This window comes from Cololabis saira, chromosome 21 (assembly GCF_033807715.1).
Source record: "Cololabis saira isolate AMF1-May2022 chromosome 21, fColSai1.1, whole genome shotgun sequence".
NCBI classification, from domain to species: domain Eukaryota; kingdom Metazoa; phylum Chordata; class Actinopteri; order Beloniformes; family Belonidae; genus Cololabis; species Cololabis saira.
This window is the reverse complement of record NC_084607.1, coordinates 1952950-1974752: the sequence shown is the minus strand read 5'-3', so window position 1 is coordinate 1974752 and position 21803 is coordinate 1952950. Positions and strand designations below refer to the sequence as shown.

The 21803-nt window shown below is 40.4% G+C and overlaps 1 protein-coding gene across 1 annotated transcript in view; it reads right to left on the bottom strand.

Annotated features, from left to right (window-relative positions):
• The window catches only part of LOC133422531 (zinc finger protein 501-like), a 39366-nt gene that overhangs the window by 1297 nt on the left and 16266 nt on the right, over positions 1-21803 (bottom strand). The window contains exon 2 of the mRNA XM_061712555.1: positions 13283-13414. Within this exon, the coding sequence (XP_061568539.1) occupies positions 13283-13414 (132 nt within the window). The remainder of the gene's footprint in view (positions 1-13282; positions 13415-21803) is intronic.

The following is a 21803-nucleotide window of genomic DNA, read 5'->3' as shown; positions in this document are numbered from 1 at the left end:
AAGGAAAGAGAAAAAGACTTAGATCCTGTTGTTGGTTGACCTGACAAATCCTTTTTCAGTTCAAGTCAAGTGCTGTCTGTCATGATCGCAGTGAAACAATGAAGAGTTGTATGTCTGAGTGCTATGTTAAGCATGTTCTGTTATCAATGGCTCTTGACAGCCAGAAATATTCACATAAAACATCTCAATATGTCAAAACAGAAGTGTGAAGGGGTAAAGCTACCCACCCTCAGAACAAAATCATAATTTTTTTATAGAAATTCCTTGAGATGACTGATGGTGTGTTTAATGCTTTCTGTACAAACTCAAAACGTCATCAGTCAGCACTTCTTCTGCCCTGACCTTGTGTGTGCGGTACACAGTGTAGACAGCGAGCTAAACATACTCCAATAAAGACCCTGACGCAACAACGATACTTTAGATATCTATATTAAGTACTTTAGTGAAACTGCAACAGAAACAACAACACAGAAACAACAATAAATGTCAGCCACGGTAATTACATTAGATAGATTAGTCCACAAGTGCCTAAAAAAATCCCCAAGAACTTCAGGTGCACTATATGACAACTGTGATGTCCTCAATAAAAAAAAACTGTCATAAGAAATACAAGTTGAGTTGATCTACAGTTGAACCGTGGAAATTATGCAAACATAAACTAATGCGTTTCTAAAGCTTACACAAAATAATTTGCTCTACACACAACTGATTTCACATACACCAAAAAATAATTGCAATATTCAACATCTATTCAATTCTGCTGTCAATCTTGTGGCACCATCATGAGCGAAGTCAGCAAGAACACAATAGATCTCAATGGATAAGATGTGCATCCCAGAAAATCTGGGAACATGTTGAATAGTGGAGCTGCCTTGTGTGGCCTGGCACCATTGGCTGTTACCAACGAGAAAGGTGCCACGAAGGGAACATACTTCTACCGACACCAACAACCACCATTTCAAGCTTCTTCTCTGTCACTCCATTTCGCCGTGGTGCCGTACCGCCCGCAACCGCTAGTTCGCGATCTTTTCCTGAATGGTTTATCGGACTTTTCCGGTCACAGTGAATGAAAGAGATAAGGACAACTATATATATAACTAAAAAAAAAATAAAAAAATCACATATACACAAAGAAAAGAGCGCTGAAAGTTCACGACTGCTTCAAACCGGAAACCAGAAATGCGTTGCTACCAAGCGAACCAATCACAGCCCTCTCGGTCTGCATTGCCTCGACGCGTAGTTACAATTTGTGGGAGGTGCACGTCAGTGACGGCCGTCACTGACGGCGTGTGGTACACGTCGACGCGTACCACACGCCTAAGGCACGGCGTCATTTTGACACAGAACCATAACTCAGCCTTAAAGGAGCATGCGGCTCCTTTTAAGAAATGAGACTCTCGAGCGCCACCCTTCACCACGACGGCCGTCGGGGGTACTGCAGCCAACAGTGAAGCCGGCACGGGAGAACGGGGAGAATGTGCATGCAGCGTCACGTGACGTCACATCCACAGGACAGCGTGGGAAACTCGGCCCCAGCACTGCAGCACATTTTGCAGCACACAGCCTGTTCAAGGCAACAGAGAGATACACTAGAGCAGGGGTTCTTAACCTTTCTGACCTTGGGGCCCAATTTTTTCAGTACAGAGTGGCCCGGGGCCCATTAAATATAAACACTGTATAGCAGGGGTATTCAACTAAAACTTTAAGAGGTCCATTTGGAGAAAATTTACTCAAGCGAAGGTCCAGAACATCATAATATATATATATATATATATATACATATGTGTGTGTGTGTGTGTGTGTGTGTGTGTGTGTGTGTGTGTGTGTGTGTGTGTGTGTATATATATATTCAAGTAGCCTCATAGTTGTATCAACATCTGCATCTGACTGTTATATTAAAAAAAGTACATATTTGCCAATTAACATGTTTAACTTGAATTAAACATATTTTTTTCTCTTAAAAATAAAGTAGATTTTATTTTATTTTTCAAATGCTATCTTATTTTATTTCTCTACCAGCAGTTTGAATTTCCCCTTTTCTTTGTTAATTGTCTCAACACATTTTTATACTAAATTAATATAAACACATCTTAACAATTTAACAGTTTTGCAGTTTTTCTTTCTTCCCCTCTTATAATCTTATGCCCCCACTTTCTGTTGTTCAGTGAGAGAACTGAGCTCTAATTTCTCCTGTCAGGACTTTAAATCTGGGCTGGATGGTGTCAGGTTCTCATATGCATGTGGAGGTGCTCATTGATGAGCCTGAAACGATATTTAGTTTTAATTATGTTCATTGTGGAGAAAGCTGCTTCACAGCTGTATCTGGACCCAGACATGGGCAGGATGTTTTAAGATGGTCAGTTTATTTTTCTGTGACTTCAGTTCAGACTTGAGTGGATATGTTTGATGAAAAACTTTGTGTTTTGTTTCAGTTTCACTTTCGCACTTTGAACGCCACGGTCTCTGAACGTATGAGACACTGGTTTTGTCCCAGTGGGAAGACTGAACAGGATGAATTTGTCCATTCCGGGTTGCATATTTAAAAATACAGCGAGGACAAAACTTAGTTTGATTTTACTTTAAGTTATTTACATTAATAAGTTGTCAGGACTCAGTGTGTCGGGTTCATCCGAGCCTGATCAGCTGCGACGGGCACAGCCCGCACCGCAGCTCTCTGGGGGCGCTGCAGCAGTTACTTTCCGATGCTTTTTCGAAAGCCCGAACAGTCCAGTCCAGCAGACACGACAGCCCACGCATCTACATCTACCATCCTTCAGCAGTAACGACGGAGCTCACCGCCCGAGCGGCAGCCTCAGCCGACCTCCCCGGCCGCGGGGACGCGCCGGGATAAATGAGCACGCCGCGCTCGCTTGCTCTGGGCGCAGACCCAAGTAATCGATCCCTAATCCTGGCGGATCTAAACCTACTCTGTGCAAAATGAAGGATTTTCTCTGTAAAGACACACCATTTCTCTTACTATTACACGTACAGCTACCTGAGTGTCTTCTCCTCATTTGGTTGGGAGTTGCTATGCAGTCCCGCGGCCCTCGCGGCCCACAAGTACAAAACAGAATTTTTTTTGGCGGCCCACTAGATGGCGCTCGCGGCCCAAGTGTGGGCCGCGGCCCTATGGTTAAGAATCACTGCACTAGAGGGCTCATTCGCTTTGGTTTGGAACGCTTCATCTGACATTATTACTAGAAAACTTAAAACGTATACACATTTTTTTCATAAATCCTGCCTCAAGCTCCTTTAAGTTATTATTATTGTTCATTCCTTGACCATTAAAAGTATTGTGTTGCATTCAATACATTCACATAAGAATAAAGTTATTAATCTCCAAATGGAAATGTTTATTCAGAGGCTCTCTCATTACATGAATAAAAATACTTTTGAATTTGAATCCCATTCACTAATGCTCTGCCTACATTCTACATCTATATTATATATTCGGATGTAGACAAGTTTAAAAGTCTCTTGGGAAGGTCACATGTTTGTGTTTTCTGCAGGGCGCGCCTGCGCGTATCTCGTACATATTTGTTGCAAGTTGCTTGGCGACCGAAAAAAAGTTTTTCCGGTCTGGCGCCGTTTTCCCATTCGTTTGGACGTACAGTAGCTACAGCTCGGTTTGAAAAATGCATCTGTCCCTGCTTCAAAGAAAAGCCATGGCTTTAGTTCTTCTTCTGAGGAGGAGGAGAAGACGAGCAGCAGCAGCAGCAAGGAGGGGATGGGTCCATGAAATCCTCATGCGAAGACAGGATTTGGGAGAATACAGACTCGTTCGGGAGCTACAGATGGCCAGGTCTACTTCAGGCTGAATCATATTTTATTAAAAAAACCTTTTTGAACTATGTTGTTGTTTTTTAGCTCATGTCAGTCATCTAGATTTTTATACTGAGTGGACATGTAGTGCTTCAGTTTGCAAAAGTATTGACACGTGGTCTTTTCATAACCATATAGTTCTATAGTTCATAACCAAGATCATTCTTTCTTTCATCTTGATCTTCTCTGTTCTACAACAGTGGTCCTCATTCCTGGTCCTCGAGACCCGCTGTCCTGCATGTTTTTGATGTTTCCCTGCTCCAGTGAACCCTGATACAGATAACTGTGTCACCAACGGCAGCTGTCGCCGGCTTTCCTATTCATTGTGTATGTGCTGCCGCCGCGCAAAGGCGCAGGGCTTAGCGCCGAGGTCGGCAACACGAAACAGGGCGCATCCCGCCGGGTTGCGGCGGCAGCAAGGGCGCAAGACGGCGCAAGCTGCCGCTGCGAATTGAAATTTCACTGTGCGCCCTGTGACGGCATCTCGGCGGTGTCCAATAGGTGAGAAGGTGTTGGAGGGAGAAAAAAAACTTGCAGCTTGTAGATCAGAGACAATCAAGATGGAAGGAAGAATGATCTTGGCTGTGAGTCTGTGTGAGGAGCTGTGGGATGCGATACTGCAGGACTATCGGACATCAACAAAAAGGGACACAAGTGGAGAGAAATCTCTCAGAATTTGGACATACCTGGTGTGTTTAAAAGTAGGGGTGGGACGATACGGGTAACTCACGATTCGATACTGTGGCGATATGTGGCCCATGATATCGCTAATATCACAATATTTTCAATATTTCGATATTCGATATATATTGTAAGAAATTTCATCAACGATATATCACGATATATGTGACTGAAAAAGAAAAAATACCCATAAAAAAACGTCTGTAGTTATGTATTTATTGAATAGCAAAACTTGTAACAAACAAAACAATGCAAAAAAGCGCATTTGTGGACAAATTAAAGTGCATGAAATATAATATTACACTCTAACGTCAGTAACAATTTAAATTAAAGCGCTTTATGTTAACCTGGGCAGTGAACACACCAAGGCATATTCTTCTTGAGGAACACTAACTGATCCGCATGCTCAGACGTAACAGCACACCTCTGAGCAGAGATTATGTCACCAGCTGTAGAAAATATTCTTTCTGATGGCACACTAGTGCCTGGGAGACACAAGTACCTCTGGGCCAGCTTGGCAAGGTGTGGGTACTTGCATGCCTCAGATTTCCACCAAGACAACGGTTCATCTGACAGTGGAAGAAGTGGAGAATCTTGATATCGCTGGACCTCCTTTTCAGCCCTGGAGTTAGGTGACGATGGGGTCGGGGCAGATCTAGCGTGCTGGAATGTTTGTCCAAGGAGGTTAGCAAGTGCAGATCTCCTTTTTTTTTGGTGTGTGTGGTGGTCCGTCCTCATCACTGACATGATCAGTAGGACCACTCCCCTCAGTGCTTCCTCCCTCCTCAACATCACCATCAGACTTCATTCCCATGTCTGCATCCTCCTGTAAGACAAGAGAGCATTTGGCACACCTTCATTATTATTTTTATTAATAAAAACATGTTCATCACAACATCAAATCTTCAGCCACTAATAATTTTAAAATTTCCCAAATCATTGCAGATGGTTGTATGTGCAGATGACATTTATCTACCAGTAGTGTTAGGGTTGACACTTTAAAGATACAAATTCAACTAGAATTCAAATGACCTAACAACTGTTCAGTGTTTATAAGTTCTAATTACCATCAGCGCAGCAGCCTTGGACACCACCATGGCATACGTCTCCTGCACTTCTGAGGGCGACAAGAAGAGCATCGACTTGAACCTGGGGTCAAGAGCTGATGCAACATAGAGGAAGCTTTTCTCCTCTGCAGACATGTAGCGCTTTGACAGGTCCTCGTGGATGGCACGCTTTATGTCTTTGATGAGAGGGGGATCCTCAATTGTGCTGAGCGTGTCACTCAGGAGTTGAGCGTGAAGAGAAGCGATGTCAGAAACGGTTGGGCTTTTCTCCTCACACATGCTCTTTGTTGCTACCAGCACGGGATGGAGAGCTTTCACAACCTCTTCTGCATTCCTGATGTCTCCATCAGTCAGGGCAGAGATGTCAATGATATTCTTTCTGACCTTTTAAAGAAAGAAAAGAACAGAATGAAGGCTAATCAAAACCAAGTTAATATATATTATATTAACAAATTAATATACCATCAGAATTATATCATGTTAATGTAACACCATTTTTTATATTGTACAGGACTGTCTCAGAAAATTAGAATATTGTGATTTTCTGTAATGCAATTACAAAAACAAAAATGTCATACATTCTGGATTCATTACAAATCAACTGAAATATTGCAAGCCTTTTATTATTTTAATATTGCTGATCATGGCTTACAGCTTAAGAAAACTCAAATATCCTAAAAATTCTAAAAAATTTGAATATTCTGGGAATCTTAATCTTAAAGTGTAAGCCATAATCAGCAATATTAAAATAATAAAAGGCTTGCAATATTTCAGTTGATTTGTAATGAATCCAGAATTTATGACTTTTTTTTTTTTTTTTTTTTTTTTTTTTTTTTTTTTTTAAATTGCATTACAGAAAATAAAGAACTTTATCACAATATTCTAATTTTCTGAGACAGTCCTGTATATCATTCACAAATTTTCAAACACATCACACACACTACAGATTTTCCAGAGAATTCAGTAACAAGATATAATAAACACCTTACCTCTGGAGATAAGAGGGCAGCAGTAACAGCTGGCTGTTGCTCCAGAAAGCGGCTGATCATCTCATAGGCTGTTCCAGCGGACAACAACATCAGCTATCAGCTTGTGGTGCGGAAGGTTTAGCATCTTCTCATTCCTCTTCAGGGCCTCAGCTGCTGGGGTGCTCCTATGGAAGAACGTGCAAATTCTCCTAATTCTCCCGAGCAGTCGAGCTGGCAGTTTCAGGGTGTGCTGCACCGCGAGATTCAACACATGAGCGAAACAGCGAACCTGTATATATCCTGTAATCCAGTGCTTCTCAAAGTGTGGGGCGCGCCCCACTGGTGGGGAATGGAGACATGAAAGGTGGGGCGCGAGCCGCGCGACAAACGGGAGGAAGTTTTCAATTTCATGCCTATTTTACTATAAATGCTATTGACAATAAAGATAATTCATTCTAAACAAAACACACACAAACACACACACACACACACACACACACACACAAACATAGTAATAATTAATAGCTAAAATTATTAAAAAGCATTAGGAGACTGGAGAAAAATGTACCGGAACTAAAAAAATACAATGATTGACATCGGAATGTTAATTGGAGCGGGCCGATATTACTGTAGCTGATACATTGTAGCAGTACAACAAGGCAGCAGGTAACTGTGAGCAAGATGGATAGATTTGTGACACGGAAGACAAAAGAGCCAGCAACATCACACACACAAGACAAGACAGAAGGGCCAAGTCAACCAAAAATCCAACCGAAAAGAAAATATGACGAAAGCTATCTTGGTCTCGGATTTACGGTTTCAGTGGTCGGTGCAGAGGAGAGACCAATGTGTGTTCTGTGTCCGAAGCCGTTAGCAGCAGACACCATGAGACCAAACAAATTAAGAAGTCACCTGGAGACAACACACCCCAGTCACGCTACCAAACCACTGGATTTCTTTCAAAGAAAACTGGCAGAATATCAACAGCAGGAGCAACGCATGGCAAAGGCTGCGTCAGTTAACTGTCAAGCACAAACGGCCTCATACAGAGTTGCATACAGAATCGCCCAATGCAAAAAGCCACATACATCTGCTGAGGAGCTGATTTTGCCCGCTGCTCTTGACATGGTGACAGCAATGACGGATGAGAAAAGCGCAGCCAAATTGAAAACTATCCCGCTTTCAAATGACACAATTGCGAGGCGTATATGTGACATGTCAGATGATCTTGAAGATCAACTCATACAAAACATAAAAGACACTCGTTTTGCATTGCAAGTGGATGAGGCTACCGACAGCAATAAGGACACTTTGTTTATTTCATACGTCCGCTTCGTGAACGAGTCAATGTGCGAGGATTTGCTCTTTTGCAAATACGTAAAAAAGACAGCCACAGCTGATGAGCTATTTAAGATCATGGACAGTTATTTTAAAAGGAGCTTGAGGCTCCTTTTAAGAAATGAAACTCTCTAGCGCCACCCTTCACCACGACGGCCGTTGGGGGTACTGCAGCCAACAGTGAAGCCGGCACAGGAGAACGGGGAGAACGCACATGCAGCGTCATGTGACGTCACATCCACAGGACAGCGCGGGAAACTCGGGACCGAATTGCAGCACATTTTGCAGCAACAGCCTGTTCAAGACAAAGGAGAGATACGCTAGAGGGCTCATTCTTTTAGGTTTGGAACGCTTCATCTGACATTATTACTAGAAAACTTAAAATGTATACGGATTTTTTTCATAAATCCTGCCACAATCCGGCCTCAAGCTCCTTTAAAAGAACACGGTCTTAAATGGGAAAATTGTGTGGGTTTTTGCTCTGATGGCGCACAGACCATGGCAGGGAAAAGAAACGGACTGCAGGCACTGATAAAGAAGGTTGCTCCAGATGCGCACTGTGTCATTCACAGGGAAGCGCTCGCGTCGAACCAGCTCAGCCCCGAACTAAACGAGGTTTTAACAGAGGTTGTGGGCATTGTTAATTTCATTAAAACCCGACCCCTGAAAGCGCGACTGCTCTCTGCACTTTGCGAGGAGATGGGAGCTGATCACACATCCGTGCTGTTTCACAGCGAAGCGAGGTGGCTCTCCAGGGGCAACGTGTTGTCGCGCGTCTTTGAGCTGAGAGTGGAGATTCAGCTTTTTTTGGAGGAGGAGCGCATGTCCGAGGCTGCAAGCCAATTCAGAGATGAACAATTTCTGTTGAAGCTGGCCTATCTCAGCGATGTTTTTTGCAAGCTGAATGACTTAAATCTTCAGCTACAAGGCAAAGACAAGCACCTACCTCACCTGGCAGATAAGATCACTGCGTTCTCCCGAAAACTCGAGGCATGGGGCAGACGCCTCGATCAGCAAAATGTAGAGGTCTTTGAGAACCTGAGTGAAGTTGCTGAAACCATTCACACTGGAGCCACCACAGTGATCCCCTGTATAAAGCAGCACATCTCTTCTCTGAGAGAAATGTTTCAGAAATACTTCCCGAACAACAGTGCTCAGTATGCCTGGATTATGGATCCATTCAGTGCAGCAGGTTGGTATTTTAAGATTTTATTGATCATAATCAATCATATATTTGATTTATGTTGTATATACTTACTAACTGAAATATACAGATTTCTTCATGTTTATTATGCAATGAAAAATAAAGTAATCCAATTTTTTTATTCTATCTGCAGTGCCTGCTGATTTGAGCCAACCTGAAGAGGACCAATTCATTGACATGACCTCTGACTCCACCCTGAGGCTGAGGTTTACAGCTCACACTCTTAGTGAGTTCTGGATTGGAGTTGAAAGGGAATATCCCCTCATCGGACAGAAAGCTCTTAACATCCTTCTTCCCTTTGCAACTTCATATCTCTGCGAGATAGGCTTTTCAGCTGTAGCTTCTCTGAAAACAAAGCACAGATCCCAGCTCAACATTGAGCATGATTTGAGGGTGGCAGTTTCCAGCCTGCAACCCCGTTTTGAAAAGATGTGCAGGGCAAAACAGGCACACTGCAGCCACTAGTTCTGTGTTGCAGGGAAAGTTCACTTGTTTATGTTTTAGTTTTTTGCACAGATTGCAAATTAAGTTGACACAACTGCACTTTTAATTTCTCTTTTTGAACTTTGTGCAGTGCAAAACAGGCACACTGCAGCACTAATGCAGGTGTAACCCACATAAAGTTGAACAATGGGTTAAGTTCATTTTATTTTATTTTATTTTATCAACCTTCATACTTTGTTTATTCATCTCACATGAGTGAATCTATAAGATAACTGCGTTTTTCACAAGGATTGTGGTTTTACAAAATGACCGCTAGATGGCGCCTTGTGTATACGTTTTGATTTTGTGTACCGTTTTTGCGTACTGATGCACGCAGAAGAAGAGTCTAGCCTGAGTTAACAAGACTAGATAAAAAACGAACTTTGTCAGCTGTTAAATACTACTTTATTTCATTTGTAAAAGTTTTCTAAGACTCAGACACAGATTGCAAATTAAGTTGGCGCAACTGCACTTTTATTTTCTCTTTTTGAACTTTGTGCAGTGCAAAACAGGCACACTGCAGCATTAATTCAGGGATAGTTCTCTTGTTTATGTTTTTGCAAATAAAGTTATGAAATGAGCTGGGATAGGCTCCAGCAGACCCCCGTGACCCCGCAAGGGATAAAGTGGGTATAGATGATGGATGGATGGATTTTTTTTCCCACCACTATTTAAAAGTGGTAGAAATGTGATATTCTTTTGCTCTTTTAACAATAAAATGTTAATTTAAAATAAAATATAGCATTTCCATGCCTCATATCAGGATCAATTGAATCATTTATCAATATGAAAAGACCACGTGTCAATACTTTTGCAAACTGAAGCACTACAGGTCCACTCAGTATAAAAATCTAGATGACTGACATGAGCTAAAAAAACAACAACATAGTTCAGAAAGGTTTTTTAATAAAATATGATTCAGCCTGAAGTGGACCTGGCCATCATGGAGCTGTAGCTCCCCAACAAGCCTGTATTCCCCCAAATCCTGTCTTCTCATGAGGATTTCATGGACCCATCCCCTCCTTGCTGCTGCTGCTCGTCTCCTCCTCCTTAGAAGAACTAAAGCCAGGGCTTTTCTTTGAAGCAGGGACAGATGCATTTTGCAAACTGAGCTGTAGCTACTGTACGTCCAAACGAGTGGGAAAACGGCGCCAGACAAACTTTTTTTCGGTCGCCTAGCAACTTGCAACGAATATGCGTGCTGCTCTGCTCCGAGTCTGCGCCCACTCGACGCCGACTCTGCTCCCACCTGCGCCGTCTCTGCGCCGAGTCTGCGCCCACCCCGGCGGTGTGCCGCGTTCTATGTGAAAGTAGCTTTTTTCTGCTGAAAAAATGCATATGGAAAGTTCGGAAGAGTGTCTTTTAATTAAAAGTAATACGTGTTTACGAACAACAGCGCTACAGTGGCTTCATTAATACGCAGCATATCGCTCTTAATTTCAATTTCTAGTTTTTGCTGCAGATAAGATATTTACTCCAGCCTGTCTGTGTGCTTGGCGACGGACAAGTGCACTGTTTGTGTGTGAAGGTGAGGGCATCCGTGGCGTGTCTGTAGAGCGTTGTCAGGATGATCCATCCATGATTTTGCGGGGTTTAACATAAATACACAATTGAGCTTGAGTATTTTGTTGAGTAATAGTATGTGTTGTTAATTTCTTCATTTCTTATCCTTAGTTTAGAAAAAAGTTTAGTTCAGGATGTTTATGAAGTTGATCTGTTACTTTGAATTATCTTGGCTTGGTAATTAGTTTATGTTAAACAGTACCTGAGTTTATTTTATTTATTTTATTTAATAATAATAATTGTTGGATGGGTGGGGCCGGGACACACCCCTCATTATTGGGACCGGTGTGGTGTGTGGGTGTGTGTGAGTCAGTCAGGCGGAAATGTCAGACAGGAGGCAGCTGTGGTTAAATGCCAATTTTGACAATTTCACGCTGTTTTAGTTACTTTTCTAAATAGTTTTCGTTTCGTTGGATTTTTCCCTAATTGTGGAGCCGCATTGATTTATGTTTGCAAGCCCCTTTTTTGGAAATAAATATTGGAAAAAAGGAAAAAGTCGCAACAGTGGAGTGTGTAAAATCACCACGGTTTTGCTTCCCGTCAATGGCATCGTGTTCCTCGGATGCCAGGACAGTATGTTTTGAATGTTGAAAGTGATTCCATTCCTTTTTTAATAAATGTTGATTTCTTTAACTTTGTACCTTTGATTAAAACGTACTAAAAACAGAAGTAATCTCCAGGTTTGATAAATCACAGTGCAAATGCTATTTTAATCTATTTACATTTTCTTCCTCCCAGTATTGTGCAAAATAGTGTGTAAAGGCCATATCTTGCATATTCCTTGAGACAAACGTATTAACTAATAAGGGCTATTTTGCATATTTGAAAGACAGTCCTCATTGCAAATCTGTGAATAAATCGGGTTGTACATTTACAGTATTTGCGTGTCATTACTGTGCTATGAGGTTTGCACACACTACAGGACTGTCTCAGAAAACTGGAATATTGTGATAAAGTTCTTTGTTTTCTGTAATGCAATTAAAAAAACAAAAATGTCATACATTCCGGATTCTTCATTACAAATCAACTGAAATATTGCAAGCCTTTTATGATTTTAATATTGCTGATTATGGCTTACAGTTTAAGATTAAGATTCCCAGAATATTCAAATCTTTTGAGAAAGGATATTTGAGTTTTCTTAAGCTGTAAGCCATAATCAGCAATATTAAAATAATAAAAGGCTTTTTCAGTTGATTTGTAATGAATCCAGAATGTATGACGTTTTTGTTTTTGTAATTGCATTACAGAAAATCACAATATTCTAATTTTCAGAGACAGTCCTGTACATGCAATGCTTTAGTAGATCCAGCCCAAACACTGCATCCAAATGCTCCTGGCCCGGCCCGGACCCATTTTGCCTAAAGCTAAAGAAGTACATTTTAAAATTATGAATAAGGTCTATTCTGTGGCAAAATTTCTTAAAAAAAGATTTAAATTTGATGTAGATCAATGTTCCTTCTACAAAAAGGATGAAGAAACACTGGATCATTTGTTTTATGAATGTCCTTTGTCTCATTGTTTCTGGACAAACAAACACAATTGGATTTTCTCTTAAAATTAAAAATGTTCCACCTTTTGAATTAAACCATATTATTTTCTTCATGGGTGATTTGGAATTTTCTGTTTCTGATATTATTAATATAATTTTGTTACTGGGTAAGTACCATATTAATTGTGCCAAATGGAGAAATTGTAAACCCTCCTTTCTGGGTTTTATTGATGATTTTAAGATTTTTTTCTCATGTCTCAAAAGAGTAGAAAACAAAAATGCAAGTAAAATAAGTCTATACATTGCTCGTTATTTGTTATTCTAATTTAATATTTAATCTCCTTTTCTATGCTCCATTATGTGAATTTAAATTCTTAATTTATTTTGTTATTCATATGCACCTTTTAATTCTTAGAGCGACTTGTTTTTTTGTTTTTTGTATTCCTTACAAGAATCCCCATTTTTTAATTTTATTTTCCTTTCTTTTCATATTGCATTTAAATTGATATTTGTCCATTATCCTCTTTGAGAGTTTGTATATTTTCAATAAAGTTTTGTTCCAAAAAGAAAAGAAAGAAAAAGCTACTGACAATGAACTTAAGTGTTTGGATGATCAGCAGCAACAGAAAGAGCGAGGAGGAGCGGGAACGTGGACCTGAACACTGACCTGCAGACCAGCGGAGGAAGAGTCCGCTTTGGTCCTGCTGCTGGACTCCTGGTCCTGGTTCTGACCCCGGTCCTGGATCTGGTCCTGGATCTGGTCCTGGTCCTGGATCTGGTCCTGGATCTGGTCCTGGATCTGGTCCTGGATCTGGTCCTGGATCTGGTCCCGGTCCATCTCCTCCAAACACAAGTGTTTCCTGCTGGGAAAATATCAAAGTGCAAACTTCAAGCCATAATCAACAATATTAAAATAATAAAAGGTTTGCAATATTCTAGTTGAATTATAGAAATAAATTAACTTTTACACCATATTCTAGTTGAATTATTGAAATAGATTAACTTTTACACCATATTCTAGTTGAATTATAGAAATAAATTAACTTTTACACCATATTCTAGTTGAATTATTGAAATAAATTAACCTTTACACCATATTCTAGTTGAATTATTGAAATTATTAAAAACTTTTACACCATATTCTTCACCTGTATCTTTATTCTACATCTGGGCTGATTGGGACATACAAGAAGCAGCATAGGAGGATATTTCAGCTGCTAGTATGGTTGTCTGTCTGTACAGTCATGCAAGTTCAATGCTATTAAAGCACTTTAACTTTAAATAAAAGCATTTTGTTTTTTCATATAAAATAAACACATTTTTATTCAGTTGAGAAGTTTTGGGGCTTTTTTTGGCTCCTGCGCTGCTGAAATCAGGGCGTCCCTTATTTCTATTTCTGAAATGTGAAGAAGAGGTCCATAGTACCATAAAAATATACATATAAGGAGGTCCATAGTACCATAAAAATAAACATATAAGGAGGTCCATAGTACCATAAAAATAAACATATAAGAGGTCCATAGTACCATAAAAATAAACATATAAGAGGTCCATAGTACCATAAAAATAAACATATAAGACACAACTCGCACTAGCGGCTAACGGCTAGGCTAACGGCTAGGCTAACGCTAGGCTGGATCAAGCTGAGAGTTTTAGGCCGTAAGGTGAACCCCGTTATCGTTTCATCCCGCTCCCACCTTTGGAGACGACACAGTCTGTATGATCAAAAAGATTGATTCCTGCTCACCTTATCAGTAAAAGTCCAGAGCTCAAAACCCCCCAAGAGTCCCGTGATCGGGGCCGCAAAACGGGACTAGTTTCTTCTGAGCGGAGGAAGATTTTGGTCCGCGGATCGAGGCGCGGTCGTCACGTGATCCCGCTGCTCCAATAGGATGCGCGTTGCTAGACGAATGTGACACGGAAACCACATTTCCCAGCATGCCACAGTAGTCAGGAGCATGCGCAGTAGCCCCGCGGGAGGTTCTCTGACAAATGAATGTCGCTACCAAGAGGTGAGTTTGTGTTGGACTCTATTAGACACTAGAGTGAATCGAGTTTGGAGGAGATGGACCGGAACCAGAACCAGGACCAGGACCAGGAACAGGACCACGACCAGATCCAGGACCAGATCCAGGACGAGATCCAGGACCAGATCCAGGACCAGATCCAGGACCAGATCCAGGACCAGGACCAGATCCAGGACCAGGACCAGGACCAGATCCAGGACCAGATCCAGTACCAGATCCAGGACCAGATCCAGATCCAGGACCAGATCCAGGACCAGATCCAGGACCAGGACCAGATCCAGGACCAGAACCAGGACCAGATCCAGGACCAGATCCAGGACCAGATCCAGGACCAGATCCAGGACCGGGGTCAGAACCAGGACCGGGGTCAGAACCAGGACCAGGAGTCCAGCAGCAGGACCAAAGCGGACTCTTCCTCCGCTGGTCTGCAGGTCAGTGTTCAGGTCCACGTTCCCGCTCCTCCTCGCTCTTTCTGTTGCTGCTGATCATCCAAACACTTTAGTTCATTGTCAGTAGCTTTTTCTTTCTTCTCTTTTTGGAACAAAACTTTATTGAAAATATACAAACTCCCAAAGAGGATAATGGACAAATATCAATTTAAATGCAATATGAAAAGAAAGGAAAATAAAAATAAAAAATGGGGATTCTTGTAAGGAATACAAAAAACAAAAAAACAAGGCGCTCTAAGAATTAAAAGGTGCATATGAATAACAAAATAAATTAAGCATTTAAATTCACATAATGGAACATAGAAAAGGAGATGAAATATTAAATTAGAATAACAAATAACGAGCAATGTTTAAACTTATTTTACTTACATTTTTGTTTTCTACTCTTTTGAGACATGAGAAAAAAATCTTAAAATCATCAATAAAACCCCAAAAGGAGGGTTTACAATTTCTCCATTTGGCACAATTAATATGGTACTTACCCACTAACAAAATTATATTAATAATATCAGAAACAGAAAATTCCAAATCACCCATGAAGAAAATAATATGGCTTAATTCAAAAGGTGGAACATTTTTAATTTTAAGAGAAATCCAATTGTGTGTCTGTCCAGAAACAATGAGACAAAGGGCATTCATAAAACAAATGATCCAGTGTTTCTTCATCCTTTTTGCAGAAGGAACATTGATCTACCTCAAATTAAAAAAACGTTTTTTAAAGAAATTCTGCCACAGAATAGACCTTATTCATAATTTTAAAATGTACTTCTTTAACTTTAGGCAAAATAGGCCATTTAATAAATTGGAAATGCGCTTTGTTTAATGTGTTTATATTTACCATGCAAGAATCCTGTCGAATTATCCTTCTGCAAAAATCATGGAACAATCTGGATTTAAAAACATTAAAAATAAACTTGGTACCACACTTTTTATCAGTCAGAGTACATCCTTCCATTAATAGATTTGGTAATACATTTGAAGCTGTATTATACACCAAAAAGTTCTGAATTAGGTGAATTAATGGTAGAGGAAAAACGCTACATATTTAGTTGAATTCTCTATGAGAACAATTGAAATTATATATTTTTTGGAAATCTGTCTAATATAAAAGAATCCCTTTACTATCCATTAAGTCAGTTACATATATAATGCCTTTATCAAACCAATTACATTTAAATACTGATTTTCTACCAATTGTAATTACCGGTACTCTATTGTTCCATAAAGTTGACTTATGAGGAGAGAAGTTGTGGACAAATACCATTTTACAAAAGTGTTTGTTTGTGAAAATTAGACAACTTAATGGGGATCCTGTTCACATCAAAATCACATTTCAAAACCAAATCTGGACATCCTATCTTCTTAAACAAAGATCTTTGGATGTGAAACCACATGGAGTTTGGTTGTGACAGACAGACTTTTATCCAGTTCACTCTAAATGTGCCGATCATAGATTGGAATTCTGGAACTTTAATACCACCATTGACATACTCCTTAACCAGCTGGGATCTTTTCATGTAATGTGTTTTATTCCTCCACAAGAACTGGAAAATGACTGTGTTGGCTTTATTAACATTATTTGAGGAGATATATAATGAGTGACAAGGATAAATCAGTTTGGAAATACCTTCCGCTTTAGATAAATTGGTTCTGGCAAAAATAGTAAGGTCTCTAGTCCAGTGATTCTTAACCATAGGGCCGCGGCCCACACCTGGGCCGCGAGCGCCACCTAGTGGGCCGCAAAAAGAATTCAGTTTTGTACGTGTGGGCCGCGAGGGCCGCGGGACTGCATAGCAACTCCCGACCAAATGAGGAGAAGACACTCAGCTAGCTTTACGTGTAATAGTAAGAGAAATGGTGTATATTTACAGAGTAAATCCTTCATTTTGTACAGAGTAGGTTTAGATCCACCAGGATCAGGGATCGATTGCCCAGAGCGAGCGAGCGTGGCGTGATCATTTATCCCGACGCAACGGCGTGGCCGGGGAGGTCGGTGCCGCTCGGACTTGCGCGCTCCGTCGTTTACTGCTGAAGGATTGTACATGTAGATGCGTGGGCTGACGTGTCTGCTGGACTGGACTGTTCGGGGTTTCTCAAAAGCATCGGGAAGACTCGGCTGCTCCGCAGCCAGAGAGCTGCGGGCTCCTGCCCGTCTCAGCTGATCAGGCTCGGATGAAACCTGACGCGCTGAGTCCTCTGACAACTGATTAATGTAATATCTTAAATAAAGTACAATCAAACTAAGTTTTGTTCACGCTCTATTTTTAAATATGCACACTTGTATGCTTGTGTGTGTTGTTGTAAGGCGGCGCTCCGTGTGTGTTGACGGGGCCTTTCCACACGTGTTTTACAGAAATGACACACAAAACTGAGGGTGCGTCTTTCCACACGGCGCCCGTATGGTCGTCAAAATACGGTAATTAGCTTGGCTCTATACAGAGAGGAGAAGCCTAACAGGTGGAAAGGGAAGTTCAACCCGGAATGGACAGATTCATCCTTGTTCAGTCTTCACACTGGGACAAAATCAGTGTCTCATACGTTCAGAGACCGTGGCGTTCAAAGTGCAAAAGTGAAACGCCACTGAAACAAAACACAAAGTTTTTCATCAAACATATCCACTCAAGTCTGAACTGAAGTCACAGAAAATAAGCTGAGCATCTTAAAACATCCTGCCCATGTTTGGGTCCAGATACAGCTGTGAAGCAGCTTTCTCCACAATGAACAGAATTAAAACTAAATATGGTTCCAGGTTCACCAATGAGCACCTTCACATGTGCATGAGATCCTGACACCATCCTGCCCAAATTTAAGTTCTGGCAGGAGAAATTAGAGCTCAGTTCTCTCACTGAACAACAGAAAGTGGGGGCATAAGATTATTAGAGGGGAAGAAAGAGAAACTGTTAAGTTGTTAAGATGTGTTTATATTCATTTATTATAAAAATGTGTTGAGACAATTAACAAAGAAAAGGGGAAATTCAAACTGCTGGTAAAGAAATAAGATAAGATAGCATTTGAAAAATAAAATAAAATCTATTTTATTTTTAAGAGAAAAAATATGTGTAATTCAAGTTACACATGTTAAGTGGCAAATATGTACTTTTTTAATATAACAGTCAGATCCAGATGTTGATACAACTATGAGGCTACTTGAAATAAATATATATATATATATATATATATATATATATATATATATATATATATATATATATATATATATATATATATATATATATTTATTATGATGTTCTGGATGTTCTGAGTAAATTTTCTCTAAATGGACCTCTTAAAGTTTTAGTTGAATACCCCTGCTATACAGTGTTAATATTTAACGGGCCCCGGGCCACTCTGTACTGAAAAAATTGGGCCCCAAGGTCAGAAAGGTTGCTCTAGTCCCCTGCTCTAGTCAACCAGTGGCTGAGTGATTTCTTCATATCTAATATAGGGCTGGAGATATTAGTGTCTTCTCTTCTAATTACATTTTTAGATATTGTTAATCCTAGATATTTAATTTCAGATTTGACTTCAATTGTATCAATAGAGGATTCAGAGCTTGTATGTATAGGGAGAAGTTTGCATTCTTAATATTAAGAGATAAGCCGGATGCTTTGGAGAAGATTGAAATGGTATTGAGAGCCTCATTCACCATTGATTTATCTTTTAAAAACATAGACGTATCATCTGCAAAATGACTCATCCTAAATTCTTTGCTGAAGATTGTGACTCCTTGAATATCCTTAGAATTATTAATAAGTAATGTTAGTAGTTGTGTTGCCAGTATAAAAAGTTTTGGTGAAATCGGGCTGCCTTGGCGAATACCACGCAACACTGCAGATCTAGGAATCATTCCAGGGTTAAGAGAAACAGCTGCTGATGTCGGTGTATAGCATTCTAACAATATTACAGAAATTAATCCCAAAACCCAAAAAGTGCAGAGCTTTCAACAAAAAAGAATGTTCAACACTATCAAACGCTTTGAAAAAATCAAGAAACATCACATAACTGTCAGTTTCAATATAGTCACTGTAGTCTAACAAATCAAGAATCAGTGTAGTATGGTTAGTTAAGTTTCTACCCTTAACAAAAGCTGATTGACACTCATCCACTAAATTTGTTAAACCCATATCTAGTTTATCGGAGTACACACGTGCTAGCAATTTGTAATCATCGCATAACAAAGTTATCGGCCTCCAACTATCTAGTAAAAGTCTACCCTTGGGCTTTGGGATTAGGGTAATAATTCCCTGTTTCATGGTAGAAGACAGCCGTCCAGTTGAAATACATTCTAAAAATGCATTATAAAGTAATTCTCTGATATCTTCCCAGAAAAAGACATACAATTCCACAGTTAGACCGTCAAGCCCTGGAGACTTCCCTTTTGACATTCGTCTAATTGCTATATCCAGTTCTTCAATTTTAAGGTCATCCTCCATATTTTGCATAAAACTCTCATCAATTTATTTTCCACAACCCCTTATTTTTTCAAAAAACTGTTCACAATCCTCCCTTGAAATATTGACTTATACAAATTATTATAAAACATTCTTATTTCCTCATTCACTTGATTCTGGTTATCAATGCTGGTATTTTTAATCAACAGCTTATGATTTTTCTTTTTTGTCTGTCCGTGTTTTTCCAGACTAAAGAAGTGTTTTTTTCACCTTCCTCTAGCCAACGAGCTCTTGAGTGAATAAAGGCCCCTTTCGCTTTTTCCAAATAAAGATTATCTAGTTGGTTTTGTAGATCATGCAGTTTGACTTGTTCTTCTGTTAAATCTGATTTGTGACACAAATAGTTTATACTACTAATAATGCCTTGCTGTTTTGGTTTTTTCTCTTTAGAAATGCATTTACTTGTGCTAATGGCAATTTCCCTCATTTTAAATTTAAACCACTCCCATTTCATCAAAGGTGACATTTCCAAGTCATCAATTTCTTTTACCAGATTTTTAGTTTTATTACAAAATTCTTCATGTTCAAGAAGACTACTATTAAACTTCCATATAACATTAGAAAAAGACTCAAGCCCACCCAACCGAAGAGACTTTTCAGCAGTTCAGTCTGCGCATCCACTTTTTCAGTCAGAGCCATAACTGCATGGAGAATAGCAGCGCTGGTCGCCTCCTCTTCCTCACCGTCCTGTTTCCCCCAATTCATCTTCTTTGCATTTGGACTTTTATTAGGCGTATGACTCAAATTAAGTTTGCCTCTTTTAGAGGAGTTTACGTCGACCTCAATGTCCTCTTATCGCTTTCCCCACACGCCTCCTGGAGAGCAGTTAAAGAGTAGTCGTGTTCGGACATGTCTGCTCCAGATTCAATTCAATTGTATTTATACAGCGTCTAATACAACAAAGGTTGTCTCTAGGCGCTTTCCAGAGACCCAGAACAGATCTACTTGCAGACAGTCTTCTTAAGGTCCAGTCCCAATACTCCCCCTAGTCCTAGTTTTCAGCCCTACTCCTAAATTTTGCGCGTTCCCGTGAGGGTAGTGGTGTCCCAATTCCTCTTTTCACCTAGGGGTAGTGAAGAAAACGAGAGTAGTGGATATGAATCTGGCCCTTCAGAGCTAGGGTTTTCGGATGCACCCTAGTTGAACTAGGGCCAGAAAAATTTCCCAGAATGCTTTTCGTCGTCATTTGCGGACTGAATAAAAAAAAAGTGGCGGACATTTGTTATTTTTTAAGTGAATAAAATCAATATTTTGAGTTAGTTTCTGCATAAAAATACATTTCTAGCGAGAAATATATATTTTACTTTCATAATATTAATTCAGTGAATAATAATAATAATTCATTTTATTTAACGGCGCCTTTCATGTCACCCAAGGTCACCTTACAGAATAAAAACAAAACAATACAATAAAGGAAATACAATAATAATACAGTAGAAATTCTAATACATACACACATACACAATACATACAATTAGACAATCAAGGAGCAACAGTACAGATAACAAAACAGTATGGTGGGAGGTAGTGTGTGGTGACCGGTCAAAGTGAATGGGCAAGTTTGAACAGGTGAGTCTTGAGTTGCGTTTTGAAGGTGGTGATGGAGTGTATTTGTCTTATGTGTGGGGGGAGGGAGTTCCAGAGTCTGGGTGCCGTACAACTGAAAGCTCGGGCACCCATGCTGCTAAGGTGTGAGGTGGGAGTGAAAAGAAGTCCAGCAGAGGTTGAGCGGAGGGTGCGGGAGGGGGTGTATTCTTTCAGTAGGTCACAGAGGTAGGTGGGGGCTAGGTTGTGAAGGGCTTTGTGGGTGAGGAGGAAGTTTTTATAGATGATACGGTATTGGACTGGGAGCCAGTGGAGTTGGATAAGAACGGGGGTGATGTGGTCAGATGACTTGATGCGGGTGATGATCCAGGCGGCCGAGTTCTGAATGAGTTGTAGTTTGTTGGTGAGTTTGGTTGGGAGGCCAGTGAGGAGAGCATTACAGTAATCGATACGGGATGTGACGGATGAGTGGACCAGAATTTCTGTGCTGGATTGGGACAGTGCTGGACGAATTCTGGAGATGTTGCGGAGGTGGAAGAATGCAGTCCGGGTGATGTTGTGGATGTGAGGTGCAAATGAGAGTGTATTGTCCAGAATGACGCCGAGGCTCTTGACGTGGGGGGAAAAGGGTACCGGGAAGCCGTTGATGATGATGGGAGGGGCGGGAGAGGGTTGTGACTTGGTGAGGGTGGATTTGGAGCCGATGAGAAGAGCCT